General features: G+C 46.8%; 2 protein-coding genes across 3 annotated transcripts in view; one reads left to right on the top strand and one right to left on the bottom strand.

Annotated features, from left to right (window-relative positions):
* LOC311123633 (E3 ubiquitin-protein ligase RNF19A-like) overlaps window positions 1-23,322 on the top strand; it is a 94,088-nt gene extending 70,766 nt beyond the window's left edge. The window contains exons 3-11 of one of the 2 annotated variants that reach the window (XM_084158202.1): window positions 3,823-4,031; window positions 7,840-7,984; window positions 8,218-8,380; window positions 14,750-14,864; window positions 16,557-16,718; window positions 18,038-18,251; window positions 19,252-19,320; window positions 19,785-19,913; window positions 20,052-23,322. In XM_084158202.1, coding sequence (XP_084014328.1) covers window positions 3,823-4,031; window positions 7,840-7,984; window positions 8,218-8,380; window positions 14,750-14,864; window positions 16,557-16,718; window positions 18,038-18,251; window positions 19,252-19,320; window positions 19,785-19,913; window positions 20,052-20,814 — 1,969 coding nt within the window. In that variant the 3' untranslated portion in view covers window positions 20,815-23,322. The remainder of the gene's footprint in view (window positions 1-3,822; window positions 4,032-7,839; window positions 7,985-8,217; window positions 8,381-14,749; window positions 14,865-16,556; window positions 16,719-18,037; window positions 18,252-19,251; window positions 19,321-19,784; window positions 19,914-20,051) is intronic. The other variant, XM_084158203.1, reaches the window with a different exon arrangement.
* A 1,649-nt stretch (window positions 23,323-24,971) lies between these two features.
* Window positions 24,972-27,147, bottom strand: part of LOC311126039 (sperm-associated antigen 1-like) — a 45,656-nt gene continuing 43,480 nt past the window's right edge. Inside the window, exon 20 of the mRNA XM_084158470.1 lies at window positions 24,972-27,129. The gene's annotated coding sequence lies outside the window, so the exon portion shown is untranslated. The remainder of the gene's footprint in view (window positions 27,130-27,147) is intronic.

Genomic DNA, 27,147 nt, shown 5'->3' with positions numbered 1-27,147 from the left:
AGTCTGGTTCCTAGTGTTGAAGCCTACTGCTGTTTGTTACAGTCCACACAGTCAGTCTGGTTCTTAATGTTGAAGCCTACTGCTGTTTGTTACAGTCCACACAGTCAGTCTGGTTCTTAGTGTTGAAGCCTACTGCTGTTTGTTACAGTCCACACAGTCAGTCTGGTTCTTAGTGTTGAAGCCTACTGCTGTTTGTTACAGTCCACACAGTCAGTCTGGTTCCTAGTGTTGAAGGCTACTGCTGTTTGTTACAGTCCACACAGTCAGTCTGGTTCCTAGTGTTGAAGCCTACTGCTGTTTGTTACAGTCCACACAGTCAGTCTGGTTCCTAGTGTTGAAGCCTACTGCTGTTTGTTACAGTCCACACAGTCAGTCTGGTTCCTAGTGTTGAAGCCTACTGCTGTTTGTTACAGTCCACACAGTCAGTCTGGTTCTTAGTGTTGAAGCCTACTGCTGTTTGTTACAGTCCACACAGTCAGTCTGGTTCCTAGTGTTGAAGCCTACTGCTGTTTGTTACAGTCCACACAGTCAGTCTGGTTCCTAGTGTTGAAGCCTACTGCTGTTTGTTACAGTCCACACAGTCAGTCTGGTTCTTAGTGTTGAAGCCAACTGCTGTTTGTTACAGTCCACACAGTCAGTCTGGTTCCTAGTGTTGAAGCCTACTGCTGTTTGTTACAGTCCGCACCGTGTCAGTCAGTTAGTCAGTCAGTTGCATGGGCCTTTAACAGTTAGTAGGAATAGGGGGTTTTCTGTGCTGCCACCAGCTGCAGGACAGACAGCCAGGGGTGCAACTTTCACTGGGGACGGGGGCATGTCCCCCCACATTCTGAAATAGCATTTTTGCCCCCCCCCCAGTTTTAGCATGGGAATGTGATACAAAACGAGGCAATGATGTGCTTTAGGACCATGCAGACACCTCAGAGCGGTAGGGTAGGCTGTTTGGGAGTGTTTCTCCGACTAGATAAAAAAAATATATATAATAATTGTCGTCCCCCCCCCCACTTCTAAAACCAAAGTTGCGCCCCTGCAGACAGCCAAAGGCTACCTCAGTCAGTCTGTTTCACTGACCATGGAGCAGCAGCAGCACTGTGACTGGTCCCAGATCAGATGATTCAGGAGAATACATTAGACCTCCAGACTTACTGCTCCTCAGTGGCCCATAGAGGACATCAGAGCATTCCTCCTGATGGTTAAACCATCTCTGTTTCCTCCTGATGGTTACCCACCTCTGTTTCCTCCTGATGGTTACCCGCCTCTGTTTCCTCCTGATGGTTAAACCACCTCTGTTTCCTCCTGATGGTTAAACCACCTCTGTTTCCTCCTGATGGTTAAACCATCTGTTTCCTCCTGATGGTTAAACCACCTCTGTTTCCTCCTGATGGTAACACCACCTCTGTTTCCTCCTGATGGTTACACCACCTCTGTTTCCTCCTGATGGTTACACCACCTCTGTTTCCTCCTGATGGTTAATCCACCTCTGTTTCCTCCTGATGGTACATTCCTCCTGCTCCTCTGCCTTCTCCTGCTCTACCTCCTCCTCCTCCTGCTCTGCCGCTCCTCCTGCTCTGCCGCTCCTCCTGCTCCACCTCCTCATCCTCCTCCTCCTGCTTCAACTCCTCATCCTCCTCCTCCTGCTTCAACTCCTCATCCTCCTCCTCCTGCTCTACCTCCTCCTCCTGCTCTCGCTCTACCTCCTACTCCTCCTCCTCCTGCTCTACCTCCTCCTCCTCCTGCCGCTCCTCCTCCTCCTGCTGCTGCTCCTCCTTCTGCTGCTCCTCCTCCTCCCGCTCTACCTCCTCCCGCTCTACCTCCTCCTCATCCTCCTACTCTACCTCCTTCTCCCGCTCTACCTCCTTTTCCTCCTGCTCTACCTCCTTTTCCTCCTGCTCTACCTCCTCCCCCTTCTCCTCCTGCTCTACCTCCTCCTGCTCTACCTCCTTTTCCTCCTGCTCTACCTCCTCCCCCTTCTCCTCCTACTCTACCTCCTCCTCCTCCACCTTCTCCTGCTCTACCTCCTCCTGCTCTACCACCTCCTCCTTCTCCTGCTCTACCTCCTCTTCCTCCTCCTGCTCCTGCTGCTCCTCCTCCTCCCGCTCCTGCTGCTCCTCCTCCTCCCGCTCCTGCTGCTCCTCCTCCTGCTCTACCTCCTCCTCCTCCTCCTGCCGCTCCTCCTCCTCCTCCTGCCACTCCTCCTCCTCCTGCTATACCACCTCCTCCTCCCGCTCCTCCTCCTCCTGCCGCTCCTCCTGCTCTTCCTCCACCTCCTCCTCTTCCTCCACCTGCTCTACCTCCTCCTCTTCCTCCTCCTCTACCTCCTCCTCTTCCTCTACCTCCTCCTCCTGCTCTTCCTCCTCCTCTACCACCTCCTTTTCCACCTCCTCCTCCTCTACCACTTTCTCCTGCTCTACCTCCTCCTGCTCCATCACTACTGATCAGGGCCTAAAATTAACTTTTTGATTCACCAGCCACTGTGTCAGGTAGATGACAAAATCTACCAGCCACTCAGATTTTTTTACCAGCCAAAATATTTTTTCGCCTTAATTACATCAAAAAACACAACATTAAAGAAAAATAACGGATGGCCATGCTTTATAATGTTTCTAAAACAATAAATATATTAGTAAGAAGTAATGTGGTATATTACTCAATTTAATACTTTTTTTGTCTTTTAATCAAAATATCAGACTATGTTTAGCTGCCCATTTAAGGGCGGGAGTTTTATGCCTGTGCGCAGCGCCTCCAAAAATGAATCTATCAGCACTTCACTCATTGCACACAGCTCCCCTGCCAGGCAGTGTTGCTGCGCGAGGTGGGATCTAGGATCTGTGTTTCTTTGTGCAATTAGCATCTATGAAACAAAGCAGCAGAAATACTTTGAAAACAGCTACTGCAGCATTTTTCCAACCCTAACTCGCACATGTGCTCATACTTTACTTTTAATCATAGGGCCTTGCAAATTGAGCACACGCCAATGTGGCTGGTGAAATAGACATTCTTAACTGCCAATACCTAAATTGACCCGCATTTGGCAAGTGTAAATGTTATGCCCTACCACTGATCCAGCCTCACATCACCACTGATCCAGCCTGGAGACTTTCTGAAGGGTTGTTGTGTTCTGGCCAGGTGAAAGACTGCCCCCTTTCATTGAAGCCACGAAGTTCAAGGCCGACCACCGGTACTGCAGGCATTGTTAGGAGAAAACAGGATCCCCCATTATAGTGAAGGGGAAATCTTTGTGTGAATAAATACACATTTCAAAGACAAACATGGTACCAATAATTTATTCTAATAAACCAGATGTATGTCCTTGCACTGATTATTTAAAAATTGCACACAAGTTCTAAGGATAATTTAGTAGCTAATGGCAGCCTGCAGTACCGTGGTCGGCCTTCAACTTGAGTTACTCAATGAGAGGGGGCAGCACTGAGCTAGCCTGCAACATCACTTCCTTGGCTTCAAATGCATGCACTGAGACTCAGATTTCTCACTTTAAAATGTATGCAAAACAAAATCCATTGCTTGGCATACATTTTAAAGTGAAAAATCGGAGTCTCAGCGTAATTCCGTTACCGTGAAATTGCCCATGCGCTATTCAGTCTTCACATAGGAATGAATGGTGTCACGTGATCGATGGCTTCGTCCGTATACATTAGTACTGCTAGATTTGAGGAATCTGAATGAATGAACATAGATAGAAACAGGGGTGTTCTGAGGACACAGGCAGACTCCTGCACATTGAGCACAGATTTCATTGTATCCATTTCTCTCCTGCAGTCAAGATGTAACCATGACCTGTTTTGTACCTCTGTTTTGTCCCCCCAGGTATGCAGTCATTGCCTTTGGCTGTGCCAGCTGTCCTAAGATCACGTGTGGGCGTGAGGGGTGTGGCACAGAGTTCTGCTACCACTGTAAGCAGCTGTGGCACCCCAATCAGACGTGTGACGCCGCCCGGCAGCAGAGAGCCCAGAGCCTGAGGCTGCGTACCTTCAGCTCCTCATCTCTTAGCTACAGCCAGGAGAGTGGTGTTGCAGGTAACACACACTGCAGTTGAGGTTTAGGTCTAAGAGAATGCTTTGAACCAAATGCAAACTTTGAAAACAAGATGTAAATACGTTGTTTTAAACTTCTTAAAGTTACGTTCATTACTTTAAGTAGGCTATTTTAACCATAGGTGATCAGTCTGCTGCTACAGGTCTGGCGGAAAAGAACCCGATGGGGACTCGCTTTGGCAAAAACCACTCTGCTTGTATAATGAATGAACTGAAGTTGTTCAATAAACACAATGCAAATAAACAGCACGGTGGACAGTCTCCGTGACAACCTGGAGAAGCTGCTCATAGAACATCTAAATCAAATAAACAGCAAGGTGGACAGTCTCCGTGACAACCTGGAGAAGCTGGTCATAGAAAATCTAAATGTCATGAAAACCGATTTTGGAGCAAAAAAACAAAGAAATCTGTGACTTTATTGACCTGGATACAGAGCTCCTGAGTCCAAGAATGGACAGTATCGTGGAAAATAATTGAACTGTGAGCAGGTGCCAGAGCTGGTGGACACCGAAAGGATGAGAGAGGAGGGTCTGTGCTGTGAGCAGGTGCCAGAGCTGGTGGACACCTAAAGGATGAGAGAGGAGGGTCTGTGCTGTGAGCAGGTGCCAGAGCTGGTGGACACCTAAAGGATGAGACTGAGAGGCCAGGGACCAGGAGTCGTGAAGGTGAAGGATAAAGTGGATGTCCTCCGGCTGAAGCAACATCTGAAGAGCAGCCAAACGTTAAAGAGGGTGTTCATCAGATCGGCCAAGTCCCACAAAGATTGAATCATCCAACTCCACTTCAGAACAGTCCTACGAGAGATCCCGGCTGGGAGAGATTTCTACATTTCGAGGAATGGGAGGATGATGAAGTGGTCACCAGGGATCTGTCTCCTGATCCCTGGCGACCACAGGGGCCGGGGAGCTGGACCTGCAGGCTGAGAACCATTTAACATTTTTAGTCATTTAGCAGACGCTCTTATCCAGAGCGACTTACAGTTAGTGAGTGCATACATAATGTTTTTATACTGGCCCCCCGTGGGAATCGAACCCACAACCCTGGCGTTGCAAACGCCATGCTCTACCAACTGAGCTACATCCCATCTGTCTCCTGATCCCTGGGGACCACAGGGGCCGGGGAGCTGGACCTGCAGGCTGAGAACCATCTGCCCAGTCTGTCCATAAGTGCTAAACAATTTTCTTTAATTCACTGGAACGTTAATGGATGGACGACCACAAACTGTACACTAACAACATTACTAGTACCGGCCCTAAACCCTGACTTCATTTATTTGAATGAAACTCCACTATTGACTTGGATGGTCAACCAAGGCGATGTGGTTTCCCCAACATTTTCCTTTTTGAAAATGACTTGGCACATCAAATCAAGCATGCTAACCTAGGAGTTAAAGTAGATGACACGACATTGGGGAAACCATTGTACATAGATGATATTGTCCTGCTTGCAGAGAGTGAGTTTGATTTGCAATGTTGAACACTGTCAATCTGTGGTGTACCAAATGGAGATGGATGATTTAACCAAGATGAAACCCAGATAATGCACTTCAGAAAAAATCATGTCAATCTGTGATGTACCAAATGGAGATGGATGATTTAACCAAGATGAAACCCAGATAATTCACTTCAGAAAAAAATCCTGTCAATCTGTGGTGTACCAAATGGAGATGGATGATTTAACCAAGATAAAACCCAGATAATGCACTTCAGAAAAAAGGGGTACAGTAAGAAGTATTCAGTACTTCTCTTTTGGAGTAACGCCCCTAAACTACATTGGCTCATAGAAATACCTTGGTTTCCTGTCTGATGAATGTATGATCTTTGAGGAGGTCATCAAGTCTATCAGATTGTGCAGGTAGAGCGTCTGTTGGTAGTAAACTGCCCATCTGTAAAGACCTTGGCTATTGGACATATTCACAGCTCTATAATGTATGTGTGTCTCCTATACTGAGCTATGGTGGTGGAATGTGGGCTTTTTAAAGAAGCCCAAACGGCTAACTATTCAGAATGGAGCCGTACCATGTTTTCTGGGAGTGCATGAGCTAGTCCCAAGCCTTGCTATTGAAGGAAACATGGGATGGAGCCCTGTGAAATAAGACAGTGGAGAAATGATTAGGTTATGGAACCGTGTTATCAATATGTCAGAGGACAGAATAACAAACAAGGTTCTCAACTGGGCTACAGTGCATTCGGAAAGTATTCAGACCCCTTGACTTTTTCCACATTTTGTTATGTTGCAGCCTTATTCTAAAATGGATTAAATTCGTTTTTTTCCCTCATCAATCTACACAATACCCCATAATGACAAAGCAAAAACAGGTTTTTATAAATTTTAGCAAATTCAGACCCTTTGCTATGAGACTCTAAATTGAGCTCCGGTGCATCCTGTTTCCATTGATCATCCTTGAGATGTTTCTACAACTTGATTGGAGTCCACCCGTGGTAAATTCAATTGATTGGACATGATTTGGAAATGCACACACAAGTCTATATAAGGTCCCACAGTTGACAGTGCATGTCAGAGCTAAAACCAAGCCATGAGGTCTAAGGAATTGTCCGTAGAGCTCCGAGACAGGATTGTGTCGAGGCACAGATCTGGGGAAGGGTACCAAAACATTTCTGCAGCATTGAAGGTCCCCAAGAACACAGTGGCCTCCATCATTCTTAAATGGAAGAAGTTTGGAACCACCAAGACTCTTCCTAGAGCTGGCCGCCCGGCCAAACTGAGCAATCGGAGGAGAAGGGCCTTGGACAGGGAAGTGACCAAGAAACTGATGGTCACTCTGACAGAGCTCCAGAGTTCCTCTGTGGAGATGGGTGAACCTTCCAGAAAGACAACAATCTCTGCAGCACTCCACCAATCAGGCCTTTAGGGTAGAGTGGCCAGACGGAAGCCACTCCTCAGTAAAAGGCACATGACAGCCCACTTGGAGTTTGCCAAAAGGCACCTAAAGGACTCTCAGACCATGATAAACAAGATTCTCTGGTCTGATGAAACCAAGATTGAACTCTTTGGCCTGAATGCCAAGTGTCATGTCTGGAGGAAACCTGGCACCATCCCTACGGTGAAGCATGGGGGTGGCAGCATCATGCTGTGGGGATGTTTTTCAGCGGCAGGGACTGGGAGAGTAGTCAGAATCGAGGGAAAGTTGAACGGTTCACCTTCCAAAAGGACAATGACCCTAAGCACACAGCCAAGACAACGCAGGAGTGGCTTCTGGAAAAGTCTCTGAATGTCCTTGAGTGGCCCAGCCAGAGCCCGGACTTAAACCCGATCTAACATCTCTGGAGAGACATGAAAATAGCTGTGCAGCGACGCTCCCCATCCAACCTGACAGAGCTTGAGAGGATCTGTAGAGAAGAATGGGAGAAACTCCCCAAATACAGATGTGCCAAGCTTGTAGCGTCATACCCAAGAAGACTCGAGGCTGTAATCACTGCCGAAGGTGCTTCAACAAAGTACTGAGTAAAGGGTCTGAATACTTATGTAAATGTAATATTTCCGTTTTTTAAATTTGTATACATTTACAAAAATGTATAACCTGATTTTGCTTTGTCATCATGGGGTATTGTGTGTAGATTGATGAGGGGAAAAAACAATTGAATCAATTTTAGAATAAGGCTGTAACGTAACAAAATGCGGAAAATGTCAAGGGGTCTGAATACTTTCCGAATGCACTGTCTATGTGCTGTCTGGGATTTAGGGGAGGTGAACTCTCTACCTGTTAAACAGACACTAGGTTTCTATTCCACATATTTGACATCTCCAATTGTCTCCATCTCCATCCCAGCTGATGACATCAAGCCGTGTCCGCGCTGCGCTGCTTACATCATCAAGATGAACGACGGCAGCTGTAACCACATGACCTGTGCTGTGTGCGGCTGTGAGTTCTGCTGGCTCTGCATGAAGGAGATCTCTGACCTGCACTACCTAAGGTGAGAGGCAAAGGAGGAGTTAGGGGGGTGGCAACACTCTCAGTAGTAGTACATCACTATCTCTACAGTAGCCACAGTGTTCTGCCTCTGAATAGCCCCCCCCCCCCCCCCCTCCCCCTCCCTGTCCCCTGGCCAGCCTGTCAGGATTGTTGTAATCATCTCTGTCCCCTGGTCAGCCTGTCAGGATTGTGTTGTAATCATATAATGTGTCCGTCTGTCTCTCCCCCCTCCAGCCCGTCAGGCTGCACCTTCTGGGGTAGGAAGCCGTGGAGCAGGAAGAAGAAGATCCTGTGGCAGCTGGGCACGCTGGTGGGCGCTCCGGTGGGCATCGCTCTGATCGCTGGCATCGCCATCCCCGCCATGATCATAGGCATCCCTGTGTATGTGGGGAGAAAGGTGAGGTAACCCTAACACCCTGCAGACTCAGAGTTCATCACATTACATTAGCAGTTGTTTTGACAGGTAGATAAATGGCTTCATTGTTGTCTGGTTATCAGTAATGAGTGTGTGCTGTACACGTGAATGGCAGATGGAAAGTCTAGTAGTCTGTAGTCCACTAACTTATTGGCTTTTCAGTTATAAAGATGCAGCAAAGTGCTGTTAAACTTAACCTACAATGTTGTTTCCAACAACTACTGTATACAAGTCAATGATTACACAGGCTTGTTTTATATGAATACAGACAGCAGGTGAAGTCAATGATTACACAGGCTTGTTTTATATGAACACAGGCAGCAGGTCAAGTCAATGATTACACAGGCTTGTTTTATATGAACACAGACAGCAGCATAATAAAGTGATATCAGTTTGTAGAATTCCCCCTCCAGCCTGCCAAGATGTAGCCAGAGCTAGCCAATAGATGGAACCAGAGCTAGCCAATAGATGTAGCCAGAGCTAGCCAATAGAAGTAGCCAGAGCTAGCCAATAGATGGAACCAGAGCTAGCCAATAGATGTAGCCAGAGCTAGCCAATAGATGTAGCCAGAGCTAGCCAATAGATGTAGCCAGAGCTAGCCAATAGATGGAACCAGAGCTAGCCAATAGATGTAGCCAGAGCTAACCAATAGATGGAACCAGAGCTAGCCAATAGATGTAGCCAGAGCTAGCCAATAGATGGAACCAGAGCTAGCCAATAGATGTAGCCAGAGCTAGCCAATAGATGTAGCCAGAGCTAGCCAATAGATGTAGCCAGAGCTAACCAATAGATGGAACCAGAGCTAGCCAATAGATGTAGCCAGAGCTAGCCAATAGAAGTAGCCAGAGCTAGCCAATAGATGTAGCCAGAGCTAGCCAATAGATGTAGCCAGAGCTAGCCAATAGATGGAACCAGAGCTAGCCAATAGATGTAGCCAGAGCTAGCCAATAGATGTAGCCAGAGCTAGCCAATAGATGTAGCCAGAGCTAGCCAATAGATGTAGCCAGAGCTAGCCAATAGATGTAGCCAGAGCTAGCCAATAGATGTAGCCAGAGCTAGCCAATAGATGTAGCCAGAGCTAGCCAATAGATGTAGCCAGAGCTAGCCAATAGATGTAGCCAGAGCTAGCCAATAGATGTAGCCAGAGCTAGCCAATAGATGTAGCCAGAGATAGCCAATAGATGTAGCCAGAGATAGCCAATAGATGTAGCCAGAGCTAGCCAATAGATGTAGCCAGAGCTAGCCAATAGATGGAACCAGAGCTAGCCAATAGATGTAGCCAGAGCTAACCAATAGATGGAACCAGAGCTAGCCAATAGATGTAGCCAGAGCTAGCCAATAGATGTAGCCAGAGCTAGCCAATAGATGTAGCCAGAGCTAACCAATAGATGGAACCAGAGCTAGCCAATAGATGTAGCCAGAGCTAGCCAATAGAAGTAGCCAGAGCTAGCCAATAGATGTAGCCAGAGCTAGCCAATAGATGTAGCCAGAGCTAGCCAATAGATGTAGCCAGAGCTAGCCAATAGATGGAACCAGAGCTAGCCAATAGATGTAGCCAGAGCTAGCCAATAGATGTAGCCAGAGCTAGCCAATAGATGTAGCCAGAGCTAGCCAATAGATGTAGCCAGAGCTAGCCAATAGATGTAGCCAGAGCTAGCCAATAGATGTAGCCAGAGCTAGCCAATAGATGTAGCCAGAGCTAGCCAATAGATGTAGCCAGAGCTAGCCAATAGATGGAACCAGAGCTAGCCAATAGATGTAGCCAGAGCTAGCCAATAGATGTAGCCAGAGCTAGCCAATAGATGTAGCCAGAGCTAGCCAATAGATGTAGCCAGAGCTAGCCAATAGATGTAGCCAGAGCTAGCCAATAGATGGAACCAGAGCTAGCCAATAGATGTAGCCAGAGCTAGCCAATAGATGGAACCAGAGCTAGCCAATAGATGTAGCCAGAGCTAGCCAATAGATGTAGCCAGAGCTAGCCAATAGATGTAGCCAGAGCTAGCCAATAGATGTAGCCAGAGCTAGCCAATAGATGTAGCCAGAGCTAGCCAATAGATGGAACCAGAGCTAGCCAATAGATGTAGCCAGAGCTAGCCAATAGATGTAGCCAGAGCTAGCCAATAGATGGAACCAGAGCTAGCCAATAGATGGAACCAGAGCTAGCCAATAGATGTAGCCAGAGCTAGCCAATAGATGTAGCCAGAGCTAGCCAATAGATGGAACCAGAGCTAGCCAATAGATGGAACCAGAGCTAGCCAATAGATGTAGCCAGAGCTAGCCAATAGATGGAACCAGAGCTAGCCAATAGATGTAGCCAGAGCTAGCCAATAGATGTAGCCAGAGCTAGCCAATAGATGTAGCCAGAGCTAGCCAATAGATGTAGCCAGAGCTAGCCAATAGATGGAACCAGAGCTAGCCAATAGATGTAGCCAGAGCTAGCCAATAGATGTAGCCAGAGCTAGCCAATAGATGGAACCAGAGCTAGCCAATAGATGGAACCAGAGCTAGCCAATAGATGTAGCCAGAGCTAGCCAATAGATGGAGCCAGAGATAGCCAATAGATGGAACCAGAGCTAGCCAATAGATGGAACCAGAGCTAGCCAATAGATGGAACCAGAGCTAGCCAATAGATGGAACCAGAGCTAGCCAATAGATGGAACCAGAGCTAGCCAATAGATGGAACCAGAGCTAGCCAATAGATATAACCAGAGCTAGCCAATAGATGGAACCAGAGCTAGCCAATAGATGGAACCAGAGCTAGCCAATAGATGTAGCCAGAGCTAGCCAATAGATGAAACCAGAGCTAGCCAATAGATGGAACCAGAGCTAGCCAATAGCCAAACACTGCATCACTCATGCAATGTGTTTTTAGTAAGTCTAGAGTCATGGTACTCCTCACAGTACAGTGACCCCTGACCTAACCCTGTCTGTCAGATCCATAACCCCTGACCTCTAACCTCCATATGTCAGATCCTTACCCATTACCTCCATCTGTCTGTCAGATCCATAATCCCTGACCTCTAACCCTGTCTCTGTCTCTACAGAGTTGGGTAAAGCTGCTTTTAGTTTTTTGGGGCCCTTTATGTGGAACAACTCACAGAGATCTCTGAAATGAGATGTTCTGGTCCCCCTTAGTCAGTTCAGAGTAATGATCAGAGACCTCTATGTTGATAAATGTATTTTTCTTAATACAGTGCATTCTGAAAGTATTCAGACCCCTTGACTTTTTCCACATTTGTTACGTTAGTCTTATTCTAAAATTGATTTAAATTTTAAAAATCCTCATCAATCTACACACAATACCCCATAATGACAAAGAAAAAACAGGTTTGCAAATGTATTAAAAATCCAAAAACTGAAATATCACATTTACATAAGTATTCAGACTCTTCACTCAGTACTTTGTTGAAGCACCTTTGGCAGCGATTACAGCCTCGAGTCGTCTTGGGTATGACGCTACAAGCTTGGCACACCTGTATTTGGGGAGTTTCTCCCATTCTTCTCTGCAGATCCTCTCAAGCTCTGTCAGGTTGGATGGGGAGCGTCGCTGCACAGCTATTTTCAGGTCTCTCCTGAGATGTTCGATCGGGTTCAAGTCTGGGCTCTGGCTCGGCCACTCAAGGATATTGAGACTTGTCCCGAAGCCACTCCTGCGTTGTCTTGGCTGTGTGCTTAGGGTCATTGTCCTGTTGGAAGGTGAACCTTTGCCCCAGTCTGAGGTCATGAGCGCTCTGGAGCAGGTTTTCATCAAGAATCTCTCTGTACTTTGCTCCGTTCATCTTTCCCTTGATCCTGACTTGTCTCCCAGTCCCTGCCGCTGAAAAACATCCCCACAGCATGATGCTGCCACCACCATGCTTCACCGTAGGGATGGTACCAGGTTTCCTCCAGACGTGACACTTGGCATTCAGGCCAAAGAGTTCAATCTTGGTGGCTGTCATGTGCCTTTTACTGAAGAGTGGCTTCCGTCTGGCCACTCCACCATAAAGCCCTAATTGGTGGAGTGCTGCAGATATGGTTGTCCTTCTGGAAGGTTCTCCCATCTCCACAGAGGAACTCTGGAGCTCTGTCAGAGTGACCATCGGGTTCTTGGTCACCTCCTTGACCAAGGCCCTTCTCCCATGATTGCTCTGTTTGGCCGGGCGGCCAGCTCTAGGAAGAGTCTTGGTGGTTCCAAACTTCTTCCATTTAAGAATGATGGAGGCCACTGTGTTCTTGGGATCTTCAATGCTGCAGAAATTTTTTGATACCCTTCCCGAGATCTGCGCCTCGACACAATCCTGTCTCGGAGCTCTACGGACAGTTCCTTCGACCTCATGGCTTGGTTTTTGCTCTGACATGCACTGTCAACTGTGGGACCTTATATAGACAGGTGTGTGCCTTTCCAAGTCATGTCCAATCAATTGAATTTACCACAGGTGTCTGAATTTACCAAGGGTCTGAATACTTATGTAAATAAGGTACCTGTTTTTATTTTTTGTAAATTTGCTAAAATTTATAAAAACCTGTTCGCTTTGTCATTATGGGGTATTGTGTGTAGATTGATGAAGATTTGTATTTATTCAATCCATTTTAGAATAAGGTTGTAACGTAACAAAATGTGGAAAAAGGGAAGGGGTCTGAATACTTTCTGAATGCACTGTATGTTTTAATATGTTTTGTAATAGTGTATATTGCATAGTGTACTGTATGTATTGGTTGTGTTTATGCAGGGCTCATCTGGAAAAGAGACCCTAGTCTTAGTAGGACTTCCCTGTCAAAATACCGGTTAAAGAAGATCTATAACCCCTGACCTCTAACCCAGTCTGTCTCTCAGATCCATAACCCCTGACCTCTAACCCCTGTCTGTCTGTCAGATCCATAACCCCTGACCTCTAACCCCTGTCTGTCTGTCAGATCCATAACCCCTGACCTCTAACCCCTGTCTGTCCGTCAGATCCATAACCCCTGACCTCTAACCCCTGTCTGTCTGTCAGATCCATAACCCCTGACCTCTAACCCAGTCTGTCTCTCAGATCCATAACCCCTGACCTCTAACCCCTGTCTGTCTGTCAGATCCATAACCCCTGACCTCTAACCCCTGTTTGTCTGTCAGATCATAACCCCTGACCTCTAACCCCTGTTTGTCTGTCAGATCCATAACCCTAGACCTCTAACCCCTGTTTGTCTGTCAGATCCATAACCCCTGACCTCTAACCCCTGTTTGTCTGTCAGATCCATAACCCCTGACCTCTAACCCCTGTTTGTCTGTCAGATCCATAACCCCTGACCTCTAACCCCTGTTTGTCTGTCAGATCCATAATCCCTGACCTCTAACCCCTGTTTGTCTGTCAGATCCATAACCCCTGACCTCTAACCCCTGTTTGGCTGTCAGATCATAACCCCTGACCTCTAACCCCTGTCTGTCTGTCAGATCCATAACCCCTGACCTCTAACCCCTGTTTGTCTGTCAGATCCATAACCCCTGACCTCTAACCCCTGTTTGTCTGTCAGATCCATAACCCCTGACCTCTAACCCCTGTTTGTCTGTCTGATCCATAACCCCTGACCTCTAACCCCTGTTTGTCTGTCAGATCCATAACCCCTGACCTCTAACCCCTGTTTGTCTGTCAGATCATAACCCCTTACCTCTAACCCCTGTTTGTCTGTCAGATCCATAACCCCTGACCTCTAACCCCTGTTTGTCTGTCAGATCCATAACCCCTGACCTCTAACCCCTGTTTGTCTGTCAGATCCATAACCCCTGACCTCTAACCCCTGTTTGTCTGTCAGATCCATAACCCCTGACCTCTAACCCCTGTTTGTCTGTCAGATCATAACCCCTGACCTCTAACCCCTGTTTGTCTGTCAGATCCATAACCCCTGACCTCTAACCCCTGTTTGTCTGTCAGATCATAACCCCTGACCTCTAACCCCTGTTTGTCTGTCAGATCATAACCCCTGACCTCTAACCCCTGTTTGGCTGTCAGATCATAACCCCTGACCTCTAACCCCTGTCTGTCTGTCAGATCCATGACCTCTAACCCCTGTCTGTCTGTCAGATCCATAACCCCTGACCTCTAACCCCTGTTTGTCTGTCAGATCCATAACCCCTGACCTCTAACCCCTGTTTGGCTGTCAGATCATAACCCCTGACCTCTAACCCCTGTCTGTCTGTCAGATCCATGACCTCTAACCCCTGTCTGTCTGTCAGATCCATAACCCCTGACCTCTAACCCCTGTCTGTCTGATCCATAACCCCTGACCTCTAACCCCTGTCTGTCCGTCAGATCCATAAACCCTGACTTCTAACCCCTGTCTGTCTGTCAGATCCATAACCCCTGACCTCTAACCCGTCTGTTTGTCTCTCAGATCCATAACCGCTATGAAGGGAAGGACATCTCTCCTCACAGGAGGAACCTGGTGATAGCAGGAGGAGTCACTCTGTCTGTCTTCATGTCCCCCGTGGTGGCAGCCGTCTCTGTCGGTCAGTACACTTCACTCTGTCTGTCTTCATGTCCCCCGTGGTGGCAGCCGTCTCTGTCGGTCAGTACACTTTACTCTGTCTGCAGGGAAGGAAATTAACTTTAACGCAGTGGCTGGTGGATGCTCAAATTTAACCAGCCACATTTTCTTCCGAAGATAAATGTAATGTTAAAACAACACACACATAAACATGTTCTTTTATTATTTTGCATGTGGGCTTTTTTTTTTTTTTATCCCAAATGCTCTGTGTGACCACCTGCCAATGTGGCTGGTAAGAATACACATTCTACTAGCCAATACCAAAATCTACCAGCATGTGACTGGTGTTAACCCTGTCTGTCACTCTGTGTCTGTCATCGTGTCCCCCGTGGTAGCAGCGGTCACTGTCGGTCAGTACACTTTACTATGTAGCTTTACACCAAGAATACTACTGACCACAAGCTTTGTGGCTTCCCCGGCTGGGAACAACACTTCTGTTTTCCTTGACAACCTGTAGCACTGAACAACTGTAGCTTCCTGTCTGGCAAGGTTGGCCGATGATTGTCTGAGAGACTCATAAAGCTAAGAGAGTTTGTGCCCAGCTTATTGATTTGTTATTGTTTACCATTGCTGCATTTTTCATTGAAGTTCACCTTATGTTAAATCATTAGTTTCCTTTCAAACTGAGTTCTATGTTTTTTCTCTAATACACTAAAATTAGGAAGTAGTGACTGACTGTGCTGTTAGGAGACACAGTGTTCTCTGGTTGTTAAGATGAGGAAGTAGTGACTGACGGTGCTGTTAGAAGACACAGTGGTCTCTGGTTGTTAAGATGAGGAAGTAGTGACTGACGGTGCTGTTAGGAGACAGTGTTCTCTGGTTGTTAAGATGAGGAAGTAGTGACTGACGGTGCTGTTAGGAGACAGTGTTCTCTGGTTGTTAAGATGAGGAAGTAGTGACTGACGGTGCTGTTAGGAGACACAGTGGTCTCTGGTTGTTAAGATGAGGAAGTAGTGACTGACGGTGCTGTTAGGAGACACAGTGGCCTCTGGTTGTTAAGATGAGGAAGTAGTGACTGACGGTGCTGTTAGAAGACACAGTGGTCTCTGGTTGTTAAGATGAGGAAGTAGTGACTGACGGTGCTGTTAGGAGACAGTGTTCTCTGGTTGTTAAGATGAGGAAGTAGTGACTGACGGTGCTGTTAGGAGACAGTGTTCTCTGGTTGTTAAGATGAGGAAGTAGTGACTGACGGTGCTGTTAGGAGACACAGTGGCCTCTGGTTGTTAAGATGAGGAAGTAGTGACTGACGGTGCTGTTAGGAGACACAGTGGCCTCTGGTTGTTAAGATGAGGAAGTAGTGACTGACGGTGCTGTTAGGAGACACAGTGGCCTCTGGTTGTTAAGATGAGGAAGTAGTGACTGACGGTGCTGTTAGGAGACACAGTGGCCTCTGGTTGTTAAGATGAGGAAGTAGTGACTAACGGTGCTGTTAGGAGACACAGTGGTCTCTGGTTGTTAAGATGAGGAAGTAGTGACTGACGGTGCTGTTAGAAGACACAGTGGTCTCTGGTTGTTAAGATGAGGAAGTAGTGACTAACGGTGCTGTTAGGAGACACAGTGGCCTCTGGTTGTTGTCTACTGTCCCTCCTGAGGGTGTGAGGTGGTTCACGTTCTCTCTCTGTCTGTGTGTGTGTGTCTGTGTGTGTGTGTCCAGGCATCGGTGTGCCCATCATGCTGGCGTACGTGTACGGCGTGGTGCCCATCTCTCTGTGTCGCAGCGGAGGCTGTGGTGTCTCCGCCGGTAACGGGAAAGGAGTCCGCATCGAGTTTGACGACGAGAACGAGATGAACGTAAGGAGTGGGGCGCAAGCTACTGGTACGTCACACACACACACACACACACACACACACACACACACACACACACACACACTGAGGAACCTCATGTGTTTAGTCTGAATCAGTTGTGGGAGCTGACTATTTGTGACTGGACTCTCTAAAGGAGGAGAATGTTCTGCCAGTTGTCTGTTGTCTAAGGGTTTGACATCTTTTCTAGAAGATCTGCAAAGGCCATAGAATGCAGTGAACCGACAAGAGAAAGGCCTTGCTGCCGAAGCCTTGACAATAAAGTCTCCATCCTATCCTCTTTGTTTTTCAATAGTGTAGAGCAGTGGTTCCCTACTCCAGTCCTCCAGTACCCCAACAGCCCAACTCCAGTCCTCCAGTAGCCCAACTCCAGTCCTCCAGTAGCCCAACTCCAGTCCTCCAGTACCCCAACAGCCCAACTCCAGTCCTCCAGTACCCCAACAGCCCAACTCCAGTCCTCCAGTACCCCAACAGCCCAACTCCAGTCCTCCAGTACCCCAACAGCCCAACTCCAGTCCTCCAGTACCCCAACAGCCCAACTCCAGTCCTCCAGTACCCCAACAGCCCAACTCCAGTCCTTCAGTACCCCAACAGCCCAACTCCAGTCCTCCAGTACCCCAACAGCCCAACTCCAGTCCTCCAGTACCCCAACAGCCCAACTCCAGTCCTCCAGTACCCCAACAGCCCAACTCCTGTCCTCCAGTACCCCCAACAGCCCAACTCCAGTCCTCCAGTACCCCAACAGCCCAACTCCAGTCCTCCAGTACCCCAACAGCCCAACTCCAGTCCTCCAGTACCCCAACAGCCCAACTCCAGTCCTCCAGTAGCCCAACTCCAGTCCTCCAGTACCCCAACAGCCCAACTCCAGTCCTCCAGTATCCCCAACAGCCCATCTCCAGTCCTCCAGTATCCCCAACAGCCCATCTCCAGTCCTCCAGTATCCCCAACAGCCCAACTCCAGTCCTCCAGTACCCCAACAGCCCAACTCCAGTCCTCCAGTATCCCCAACAGCCCAACTCCAGTCCTCCAGTATCCCCAACAGCCCAACTCCAGTCCTCCAGTATCCCCAACAGCCCAACTCCAGTCCTCCAGTATCCCCAACAGCCCAACTCCAGTCCTCCAGTATCCCCAACAAACCAACTCCAGTACCCCAACAGCCCAACTCCAGTACCCCCAACAGCCCAACTCCAGGACTGGAATTTGGCTGTTAGGGGTACTGGAGGACTGGAGTTGGAAACCACTGCTCTGGGGGGGAAATGGGGGGATTTTTTTTTTTTTTTTTTTAAGAGCGTCTCTGATGAACTCCTCCTCTCTCCCCTGTCTCCTCAGACACGACCTCTGTGGCGGACACGAGGAACAACCCCAGCATCGGAGAGGGCAGCGTGGGGGGTATGACCAGCAGTCTGAGTGCCAGCGGGAGCCACGTGGACCGGATGGGCGCCATGAGGGACAACCTGAGTGAGAACGCCTCCACCATGGCGCTGGCTGGGGCCAGCATCACCGGCTCTCTGTCTGGCAGCGCCATGGTCAACTACCTAAACAGGTCAGTACTTTTTATTTGATTGAACCTTTATTAAACCAGGTTAGTGTCGTTGAGATAAAGAAAAATTCAAGAGAGACCTGAACCAAGACAGCAGCATCAACACATCAGTTTCAGACAAACGGTCACATGACATCACCCAGACAGACGTCAATACAACAAACATCCTGCCCGTAACCGGCCGCCTGCCCGGAACTAACATGTACACCACATAAGCCAGAAAGACGTTTTAAAAAGCCCCCAAAAATGTTTTTGTCACATCCACTGGATAGGTGGATTTGTACAGGGTCAGTCATAGTAGTATGATAGGTGCAGTGTAATGTGTTGTTTTACAGGGTCAGTCATAGTAGTATGATAGGTGTAGTGTAATGTGTTGTTTTACAGGGTCAGTCATAGTAGTATGATAGGTGTTGTTTTACAGGGTCAGTCATCGTAGTATGATAGGTGCAGTGTAATGTGTTGTTTTACAGGGTCAGTCATAGTAGTATGATAGGTGCAGTGTAATGTGTTGTTTTACAGGGTCAGTCATAGTAGTATGATAGGTGTAGTGTAATGTGTTGTTTTACAGGGTCAGTCATAGTAGTATGATAGGTGTTGTTTTACAGGGTCAGTCATCGTAGTATGATAGGTGCAGTGTAATGTGTTGTTTTACAGGGTCAGTCATAGTAGTATGATAGGTGCAGTGTAATGTGTTGTTTTACAGGGTCAGTCATAGTAGTATGATAGGTGTAGTGTAATGTGTTGTTTTACAGGGTCAGTCATAGTAGTATGATAGGTGTTGTTTTACAGGGTCAGTCATCGTAGTATGATAGGTGCAGTGTAATGTGTTGTTTTACAGGGTCAGTCATAGTAGTATGATAGGTGCAGTGTAATGTGTTGTTTTACAGGGTCAGTCATAGCAGTACTGTACACAAGATGCTTTCTTACCAGCATCAGGTGACTACTAGAAACTACTGCACATCTCAACAACCTGTTCATCTATTTGTGTTTTGAACTCCTCTAGTGACACCAGGTCCTGGAGTTTTAGGTTGGCTTGGAGGGAATTCCAAGACCAGATCAACTACATCAACAGGTCAGTGTTAGGGTCAACTACCTCAACAGGTCAGTGTTAGGGTAAACTACCTCAACAGGTCAGTGTTAGGGTCAACTACCTCAACAGGTCAGTGTTAGGGTCAACTACCTCAACAGGTCAGTGTTAGGGTCAACTACCTCAACAGGTCAGTGTTAGGGTCAACTAATGAGAGGCTGGGCAGCAGGATGACCTTACTGTCAGGTGGTTGGTTGTGGCTGTAGGTCCATCTGGTATTGTGTGTATTGTGACTGGCTATGTGCAGGTCTCCCTCGCAAAATACACAAGGTCTGATCCCTCTCTCCTCTCCTCTCCTCTCCTCTCCTCTCCTCTCCTCTCCTCTCCTCTCCTCTCCTCTCCTCTCCTCTCCTCTCCTCTCCTCTCCTCTCCTCTCCTCTCCTCTCCTCTCCTCTCCTCTCCTCTCCTCTCCTCTCCTCTCCTCTCCTCTCCTCTCCTCCCTGCTCCAGGTTGGAGGTGCAGGCTGATGTTCAGAAGGAGAGGTGTAGTCTCAGTGGAGAGTCAGCCACCTTCAGCTTGGGGACAATCAGTGACAACGCTAGCACCAAAGCAATGGCTGGATCCATTCTCAACTACAGGTCAGGGCAATGTCTTTGGAAACGTTAACATTTCTGTTCAATGATATCCCCACAAAGGACTAGTTGTGTCTTACCCTGTAAACATCTCTTCCTCTTGACTCTTGCTTTCTGTTTCATGGTGTGTTGTGTCCTGTGTAGAGATGGGACCAGTATGGAGGTGCAGGTGGACGTAGAGCCTGGTAAGTCTGGCGGTAAACTACGGTACCACAGTGGTACCAGCAGGATGGATGATGGGAGACACGCTGGGCGCTGTAGCTGGTCCTGCCCCTCTGGATGCCCCTCAGAGGGCCAGGATGGCACCACCAAGTCCAAGCTGAAGAAAGAGGGAGGCACTAAGACCCAGGAGAGGAGGGAGGATATGGACGCTCGGCTCCTTGAGCAGCACAGCACCAACTCCTCAGAGTTTGACTCCTCCCTCAGCGGCTCTCTCCCCTCCGTAGCCGACTCTCACTCCTCCCACTTGTCAGAGTTCAGCGGTGGCTCTGACCTGGAGAGTATGAAGATGTCCTGCAGCTGCAGCCATGGATCCTCCTCTGACTACCAGACCCGCTTCACCACAGTCAGCCCTCTGCCTGAAGTAGAGGGGGACCGGCTGGAGACGTTGCCCTCACCCCAAGGTGTCCTCTCCCATCCTCACTCCCCCACCTCCCCCTGCTCCTGTCTGGAGGTGTCAGTCTCCCCTCTGTGTCTGATAGCAGAGGAGAACATCAACCAGGTGTGTCCTGCAAAGGCAGAGTGGGACTCTACTAGCGGAGGAGAACTTCCCATTGGAGAGCTGCTGAAGGAGAACAATTACATCCTGCAAGCCCCTCCCCCCAGCCTGCTCCAGAACTCCTGTATTCAGATGCAAGCCCCTCCCCCCAGCCTGCTCCAGAACTCCTGTATTCAGACTGAGATCTGATCTGACATACCACCACCATTTTTGGTTTCACAGTATATTTTTCCAGAAGACAAAAGCTTTGAATGGACATTTCTGTCCTCAGAAGCGTGGAAAAGAAATAAAGCAGAAATGTTGAAAGCGCAGTGAAGCCTCAGCTCAGTCAGTAGACTAGTTAATAACAGGAAGGTGAATGCTGGTGTTTCCTGTCATGTGACCCTATTGCAGTGTTCTGACTGGCTGCTGTCCCTCCCTACAACACACCTCACAGCAGGAGTGAAAGAGAACCACTGTGCCACTGACGTCCGGGCAGACTGTCAGTCAAGCTAGAGATCAGGATGCAACACACAGGAACCTTCAAGCTCTCAATCGCAAAGTTGAACTTGAATATGAACCAGGCAATAGTATAATTACCATTCTTTTTAGTTTTAAAATGAGTTCATAAATAGGCCACTTCTGTTCAGTGATGATGTGTATTTATTATAATTCGATACTAGCCCGCTGGAAGGAATTTAAAAGCCTGGTAGTAGTCTATATATCTACGGCTAGCTGAGAGGGACAAAGTACTGGAGCAGAGTACTGTTGCTAGGTAGAAGTAGAGCTGGGTCTCTGGAAGGCCATGGTTTAAACATCGCAAAGATGGACGAATCACGCTGAGGGTTAATTATCATAACCACAACCCATCAGTCAGTTCCTTGAAATTGTTTAACAAATATTTTTCAACGTTCAGTAAAATGAAATTTTGCTTTTATTTTTCAGGCTGAAGAAGCTTTCACCTCACAGAGTAACTTTTCTATCTGTTCTAACCAATGGTTTATATATACACTAGATGACTGGTAGGGGGCGCTGTGTTGAATCCACCGTGCCTCCATCTTGGCACTCCCTCACTATTGTAAAAAATATTTTGGAAGCTAAAGAAATGCATTTAATGTCTACTTCCGTTTTTACCACATTTATTCTATTACAGACACCTTAATGCATACTTTTAAGTTATTATGTGAGCTAAACATAGAAATAAAAAAATATATAACACTTTCCTTAAAGTATCATTTTTTTAGATTAATGTTACTGTCCCCACAACAACAACAACAACAAATACTTCAATGCATGTTGTCCTTGAAACATTTGATTGAAATACTGTAGAATTCCATTCATTCCTATGGAGGACTGCTGCTACTGGGGAGTGCCAAAATGGCCGACCGGTGGCTTCAAAGCATCTCATTGGCCAATACATAGCGTCAGCAATCCAGGGTTTATATACATTGGTTATTACTCATTGTGCCTTACAAAGAGAAAAACAGCTTTTATTTTCAAATTGTCTGCATATCTCCATGTCTTCTAGACTTAAAAACAGATTTCAGATGGTCTCTCTGACCATGTCAGGAGAGATACTAGACTGGTAGGGCTTCATAGTACTGTGGTAGACTACATGACTTGTTCAATTGCCTACCAAAGACAGCACTCAGGCTCTTGATAACGCTTGTTCCTGGTAACCCTTGATGATGTCTGTTCGCCATCCCCAGACTCCACATGGTGCAGCGTTTTTACACGGTGGGGTAAATTATGTCAAATAAAGACCCAGGAATATACAGAGTGCTTTTTTGTCCAATACGCTTTACAAATGCTACGCAAATAACTAAATGTACTGCAATGCTCAGACTGTATGGGGATACCATCAGTTGGGTTCCCTCCCCTCTATTCCTGGCTGCGTCCCAAATGTCACCCTGTTCGCCAACACAGTGCACAGGTATTGCACTATATAGAGAACAGGGTGACATTTGGGCCGCAGCCCGTCTGTTCCGTGTCTCCTACCGGTCTATGAAGCCGTTTTGTGTTGCTGAATGATGATCCCTCTCTGGACTGATTTAAATGCCACATGCTGCTGCCCCCGCCCCTCCCCTCACACACTTTGTTTGGGTTTATTCCTGTTGTTTAATTCTCTGCCCTCTCCATTTCCTGTTGTTGAATTCTATGCCCTCTCCATTTCCTGTTGTTTAATTCTCTGCCCTCTCCATTTCCTGTTGTTGAATTCTATGCCCTCTCCATTTCCTGTTGTTGAATTCTATGCCCTCTCCATTTCCTGTTGTTTAATTCTCTGCCCTCTCCATTTCCTGTTGTTGAATTCTATGCCCTCTCCATTTCCTGTTGTTTAATTCTCTGCCCTCTCCATTTCCTGTTGTTTAATTCTATGCCCTCTCCATTTCCTGTTGTTTAATTCTATGCCCTCTCCATTTCCTGTTGTTTAATTCTATGCCCTCTCCATTTCCTGTTGTTTAATTCTATGCCCTCTCCATTTACCTTCCTATACTTTGAACGCTAGTGCCAGGTAGATTTTCTCATTTGTGCAGAATGACATTATCCTGGCCCCAGATCTGTGTTTGGCGTGGCAATGACCATAGCAGTTGGAAAGACCGCACAAACAGATCTGGGACCAGGCTAGAATGGCATTTAAGGTATATTTGTTTGCTAATTTGCTTCATAATATGTGTGTAAATGCATATCTAAAAAAATATAAAATACATATGAACAACCCTTTTCCTGGTCATTCTCTCCTAATGTTTTAGTAATGGTAGTGACTCAATGTTGAGACACAATGAATGTGTGTTGTAGTGGCTTGGAGAAGGACACTAAATGCAGTAATGGAACTGCTGTTCTAGTTTAATGGATCACAGACCAGCATGTGAGTCATGAGGGGGGTTCTACTAAGCTAACAGATGGAATTGTTTTAAGATGGTCATACCATGGATCATTTAGAGATAAGAAAGCTCAGGAATTATACATTTCTTTTCTTTTTTTTACACATTTTTAACCCCTTTTGGGGTGCACAAAACTACTTCCATAAACAAATTTAAACAGGTACCAGGTTACCTTCAGACGAGAATACCATCGTGTTCGTGAGAGTCTCCCCTTTCTATAGTAGGGTCACATTAGTTTGTAGGCCAAACCTTTCGGATGCTACAGACGTTTTCGTGAAACGTTTTTCGGGATGTCTCCTTGTCTGACAAACAGCGCTGTAGCTCTGCCACTTTCCACAAAAAAACAGATACATTACATGACCAAAAGTATGTGGACACCTGCTCGTCGAATATCTCATTCCAAAATCATGGGTATAAATACGGAGTTTGTCCCCCCTTTTACTGCTATAACAGCCTCCATCTTCTGGAAAGGCTTTACACTAGATGTTGGAACATTGCCACGAGGACTTGCTTCCATTCAGCCACAAGAGCATTAGTGATGTTGGGCGATTAGGCCTGGCTCGCAGTCGGCGTTCCAATTCATCCCAAAGGTGTTCGGTGGGGTTGAGGTCAGGGTTCTGTGCAGGCCAGACAAGTTCTTCCACACCGATCTCGACAAACCATTTCTGTATGGACCTCGCTTTGTGCACGGGGGCATTGTCATGCTGAAACAGGAAAGGGCCTTCCCCAAACTGTTGCCACAAAATTGGATGCACAGCATCGCGTTTCCACTGCTCCAGAGTCCAATGGTGGCGAGCTTTACACCACTCCAGCCGACGCTTGGCATTCCGCATGGTGATCTTAGGCTTGTGTGCGGCTGCTCGGCCATGGAAACCCATTTCATGAAGCTCCCGACCAACAGTTCTTGTGCTGACGTTGCTTCCAGAGGCAGTTTGGAATTCGGTAGTGAGTGTTGCAACTGAGGACAGATGATTTTAACGCACTTCAGCACTCGACGGTGCCGTTCTGTGAGCTTGTGTGGCCTACCACAATGTTTGTCTATGGAGATTGCATGGCTGTGTGCTCGATTTTATACACCCGACGGGTGTGGCTGAAATAGCCGAATCCACTAATTTGAAGAGGTGTCCACATACTGTTGTATATATAGTGTATCTCTATTAGAATCCACTAATTTGAAGAGGTGTCCACATACAGCTGTATATATAGTGTATCTCTAGATTAAACAGACTGATTGTGATGGGGATTGTTATGTGAATTAGATTGACACAGGTGAATCAATCGACTCTAGGGGGTTAAAACACTGAGACCCATTAAAACACTAGAGGAAACCACAGCATCATGAGACCCATTAAAACACTAGAGGAAACCACAGCATCATGGGACCCATTAAAACACTAGAGGAAACCACAGCATCATGGCGGTAGTCTTCAGTCTCCTGTCTCTGGCAGATTTCAGTTTTAGTAACAATAAGAATCAAGGGGACAGTTGATGGTCTTCAGTTTTATTCAACTGCATTTTTCCACAACATAATATATTCACAATCATTATGTGATTTGTATAGTATCAGAGAAATAAGCCTGTATAAAGTATTTATTTATCCCAGTTTTATTGTTAAAGAACATTACAATTTTGACTTCTTAAAACACATTTGTACATATTTTTTGCAAAGCTACTGTAATAGAATAGAATGGGTAAACCGTCTCTCTCTCTCTCTCTCTCTTGCTCGCTCTCTCTCTCTCTCTCTCTCTCTCTCTCTCTCTCTCTCTCTCTCTCTCTCTCCACTAGACTGCTGACCATGCAGCTATCTCTCTCTCTCCACTAGACTGCTGACCATGCAGCTATCTCTCTCTCTCTCCACTAGACTGCTGACCATGCAGCTATCTCTCTCCCTCCACTAGACTGTTGACCAGGCAGCTATCTCTCTCTCTCCCTCTCTCTCTCCCCCTCTCTATCTCTCTCTCTCTCTCTCCCCCTCCACTAGACTGCTGACCATGCAGCTATCTCTCTCTCTCTCCACTAGACTGCTGACCATGCAGTTATCTCTCTCTCTCCACTAGACTGCTGACCATGCAGCTATCTCTCTCTCTCCACTAGACTGCTGACCATGCAGCTATCTCTCTCCCTCCACTAGACTGCTGACCATGCAGCTATCTCTCTCTCTCTCTCTCTCCCTCTCCCCCTACTAGACTGCTGACCATGCAGCTATTGCTTCAGGCTTTAACAGCTGCCTGTCTGCTCCACTCATCTCCCTGAATTCAACATGGTACATTCATTAATTTAGATTATTTTGAGGTTGAAGAAGAACAACACGCTAACATTTTGACAAGTCATTTAAACGTTTCAACATACATCTGAAATCTGTACACGACAAAACAGTCTAGATCCAAAAGCTGAACTCCAAAGGCACACATCTCACAAAGATGTTGCATCTCTTCTCTCCACTGTGAGCATGGCTGCTTGTTAGACAGCATTAGCCTGCTGACTACTGCAGATGGAAGGGTGCTGCTGCTGACTGACTGACTGGGCCATATTTGATTTTCAAATGAAGGGCCTGCCTGGGCATTTTCATAACTTCTGGTCATTTCTTCCAAAGAGAGATGTTTTTTACACAGTTACAGTACTTTGTAGGCAACATAATGAACCAATGTTTCTCCTGTAAATCGTTCTAGAAAGAAAGACTTTGTATGTACCTTGAATTGCAGTACTGTATAATCAGTATTGTGCACATTGCAATTTGCTTCATCATTGTTTTCATACAAGTGGAGTTATTCACAGAACTGAGGCAACTGCCAAAATAGCATTTTATTTCTAGACAGAGAATGGATGGTTAATACTCCCTGAACCCCAGTGGTAATAGTGCTTATGGATTGTTTTATGCGTGGTTAATATTCTGATATGCAGCATGCATGAATCTAGTTTAATTTCAGGATGATAAGCTGTAGTGTTTTCTGAAAAGCCCCTGGGCCGACGCTAGCCGAGTCAAGTCATCATGCCTTCTAGCTAGAATTGATGTCCTTTCCGTTTATTTCTGGCCGGTACAATTCAACCTCTATTGGCCAGTCAAGTAGCCTGGAAAGTAGTCACACATTGATATGGGTGTTATCTGATTTGAATGGTTCTGCAGCCTGGGGACTGGACTTGGCTGCAGCACATGGACCCAGAGGGGAACGCTTGCAGATATCCTGTACATTGGACCTATGCATCAATGTTCTTAAAGCTTGAATAGTTCACAGCATTTTTATATATACTGCCAGTCAACTAACTAACGCTAAAACTGTTCCAGGTAAAAAAAGGTATTTGGAGAGCGAAATACCTAGTAACGGTAGGTAGAGATATGATATTATATCAAGAGAACATGAGAGGTTGGTTTGGGTCCATAATGCTTCTGAGCTGTGTTGTGCCACGTTGCATAGATCCAGTATGTTATGTTGAAGCGTCATGCAGGACAGGAGGGTGCAGGACAGAGAAATGGGCCGTGTTCCAGAACATAAAAACCATGTTGTGTCATGGGTAAATTGTGACTGATTGACCTACAAATAATATTGAGTATTTATTTATGATGCAAGGTGATTTGCAGTCTCGACTCGTATTTCAAGTCGACAGCAATGTTGAACACGCCCTAAAAACTGTCCCAAATGGCACCCTGTTCCCTCTATAGTGC

This window comes from Coregonus lavaretus (genome assembly GCF_964263955.1).
Source record: "Coregonus lavaretus genome assembly, chromosome: 3".
NCBI lineage: Eukaryota > Metazoa > Chordata > Actinopteri > Salmoniformes > Salmonidae > Coregonus > Coregonus lavaretus.
This window is presented reverse-complemented; position numbering and strand designations above follow the sequence as displayed.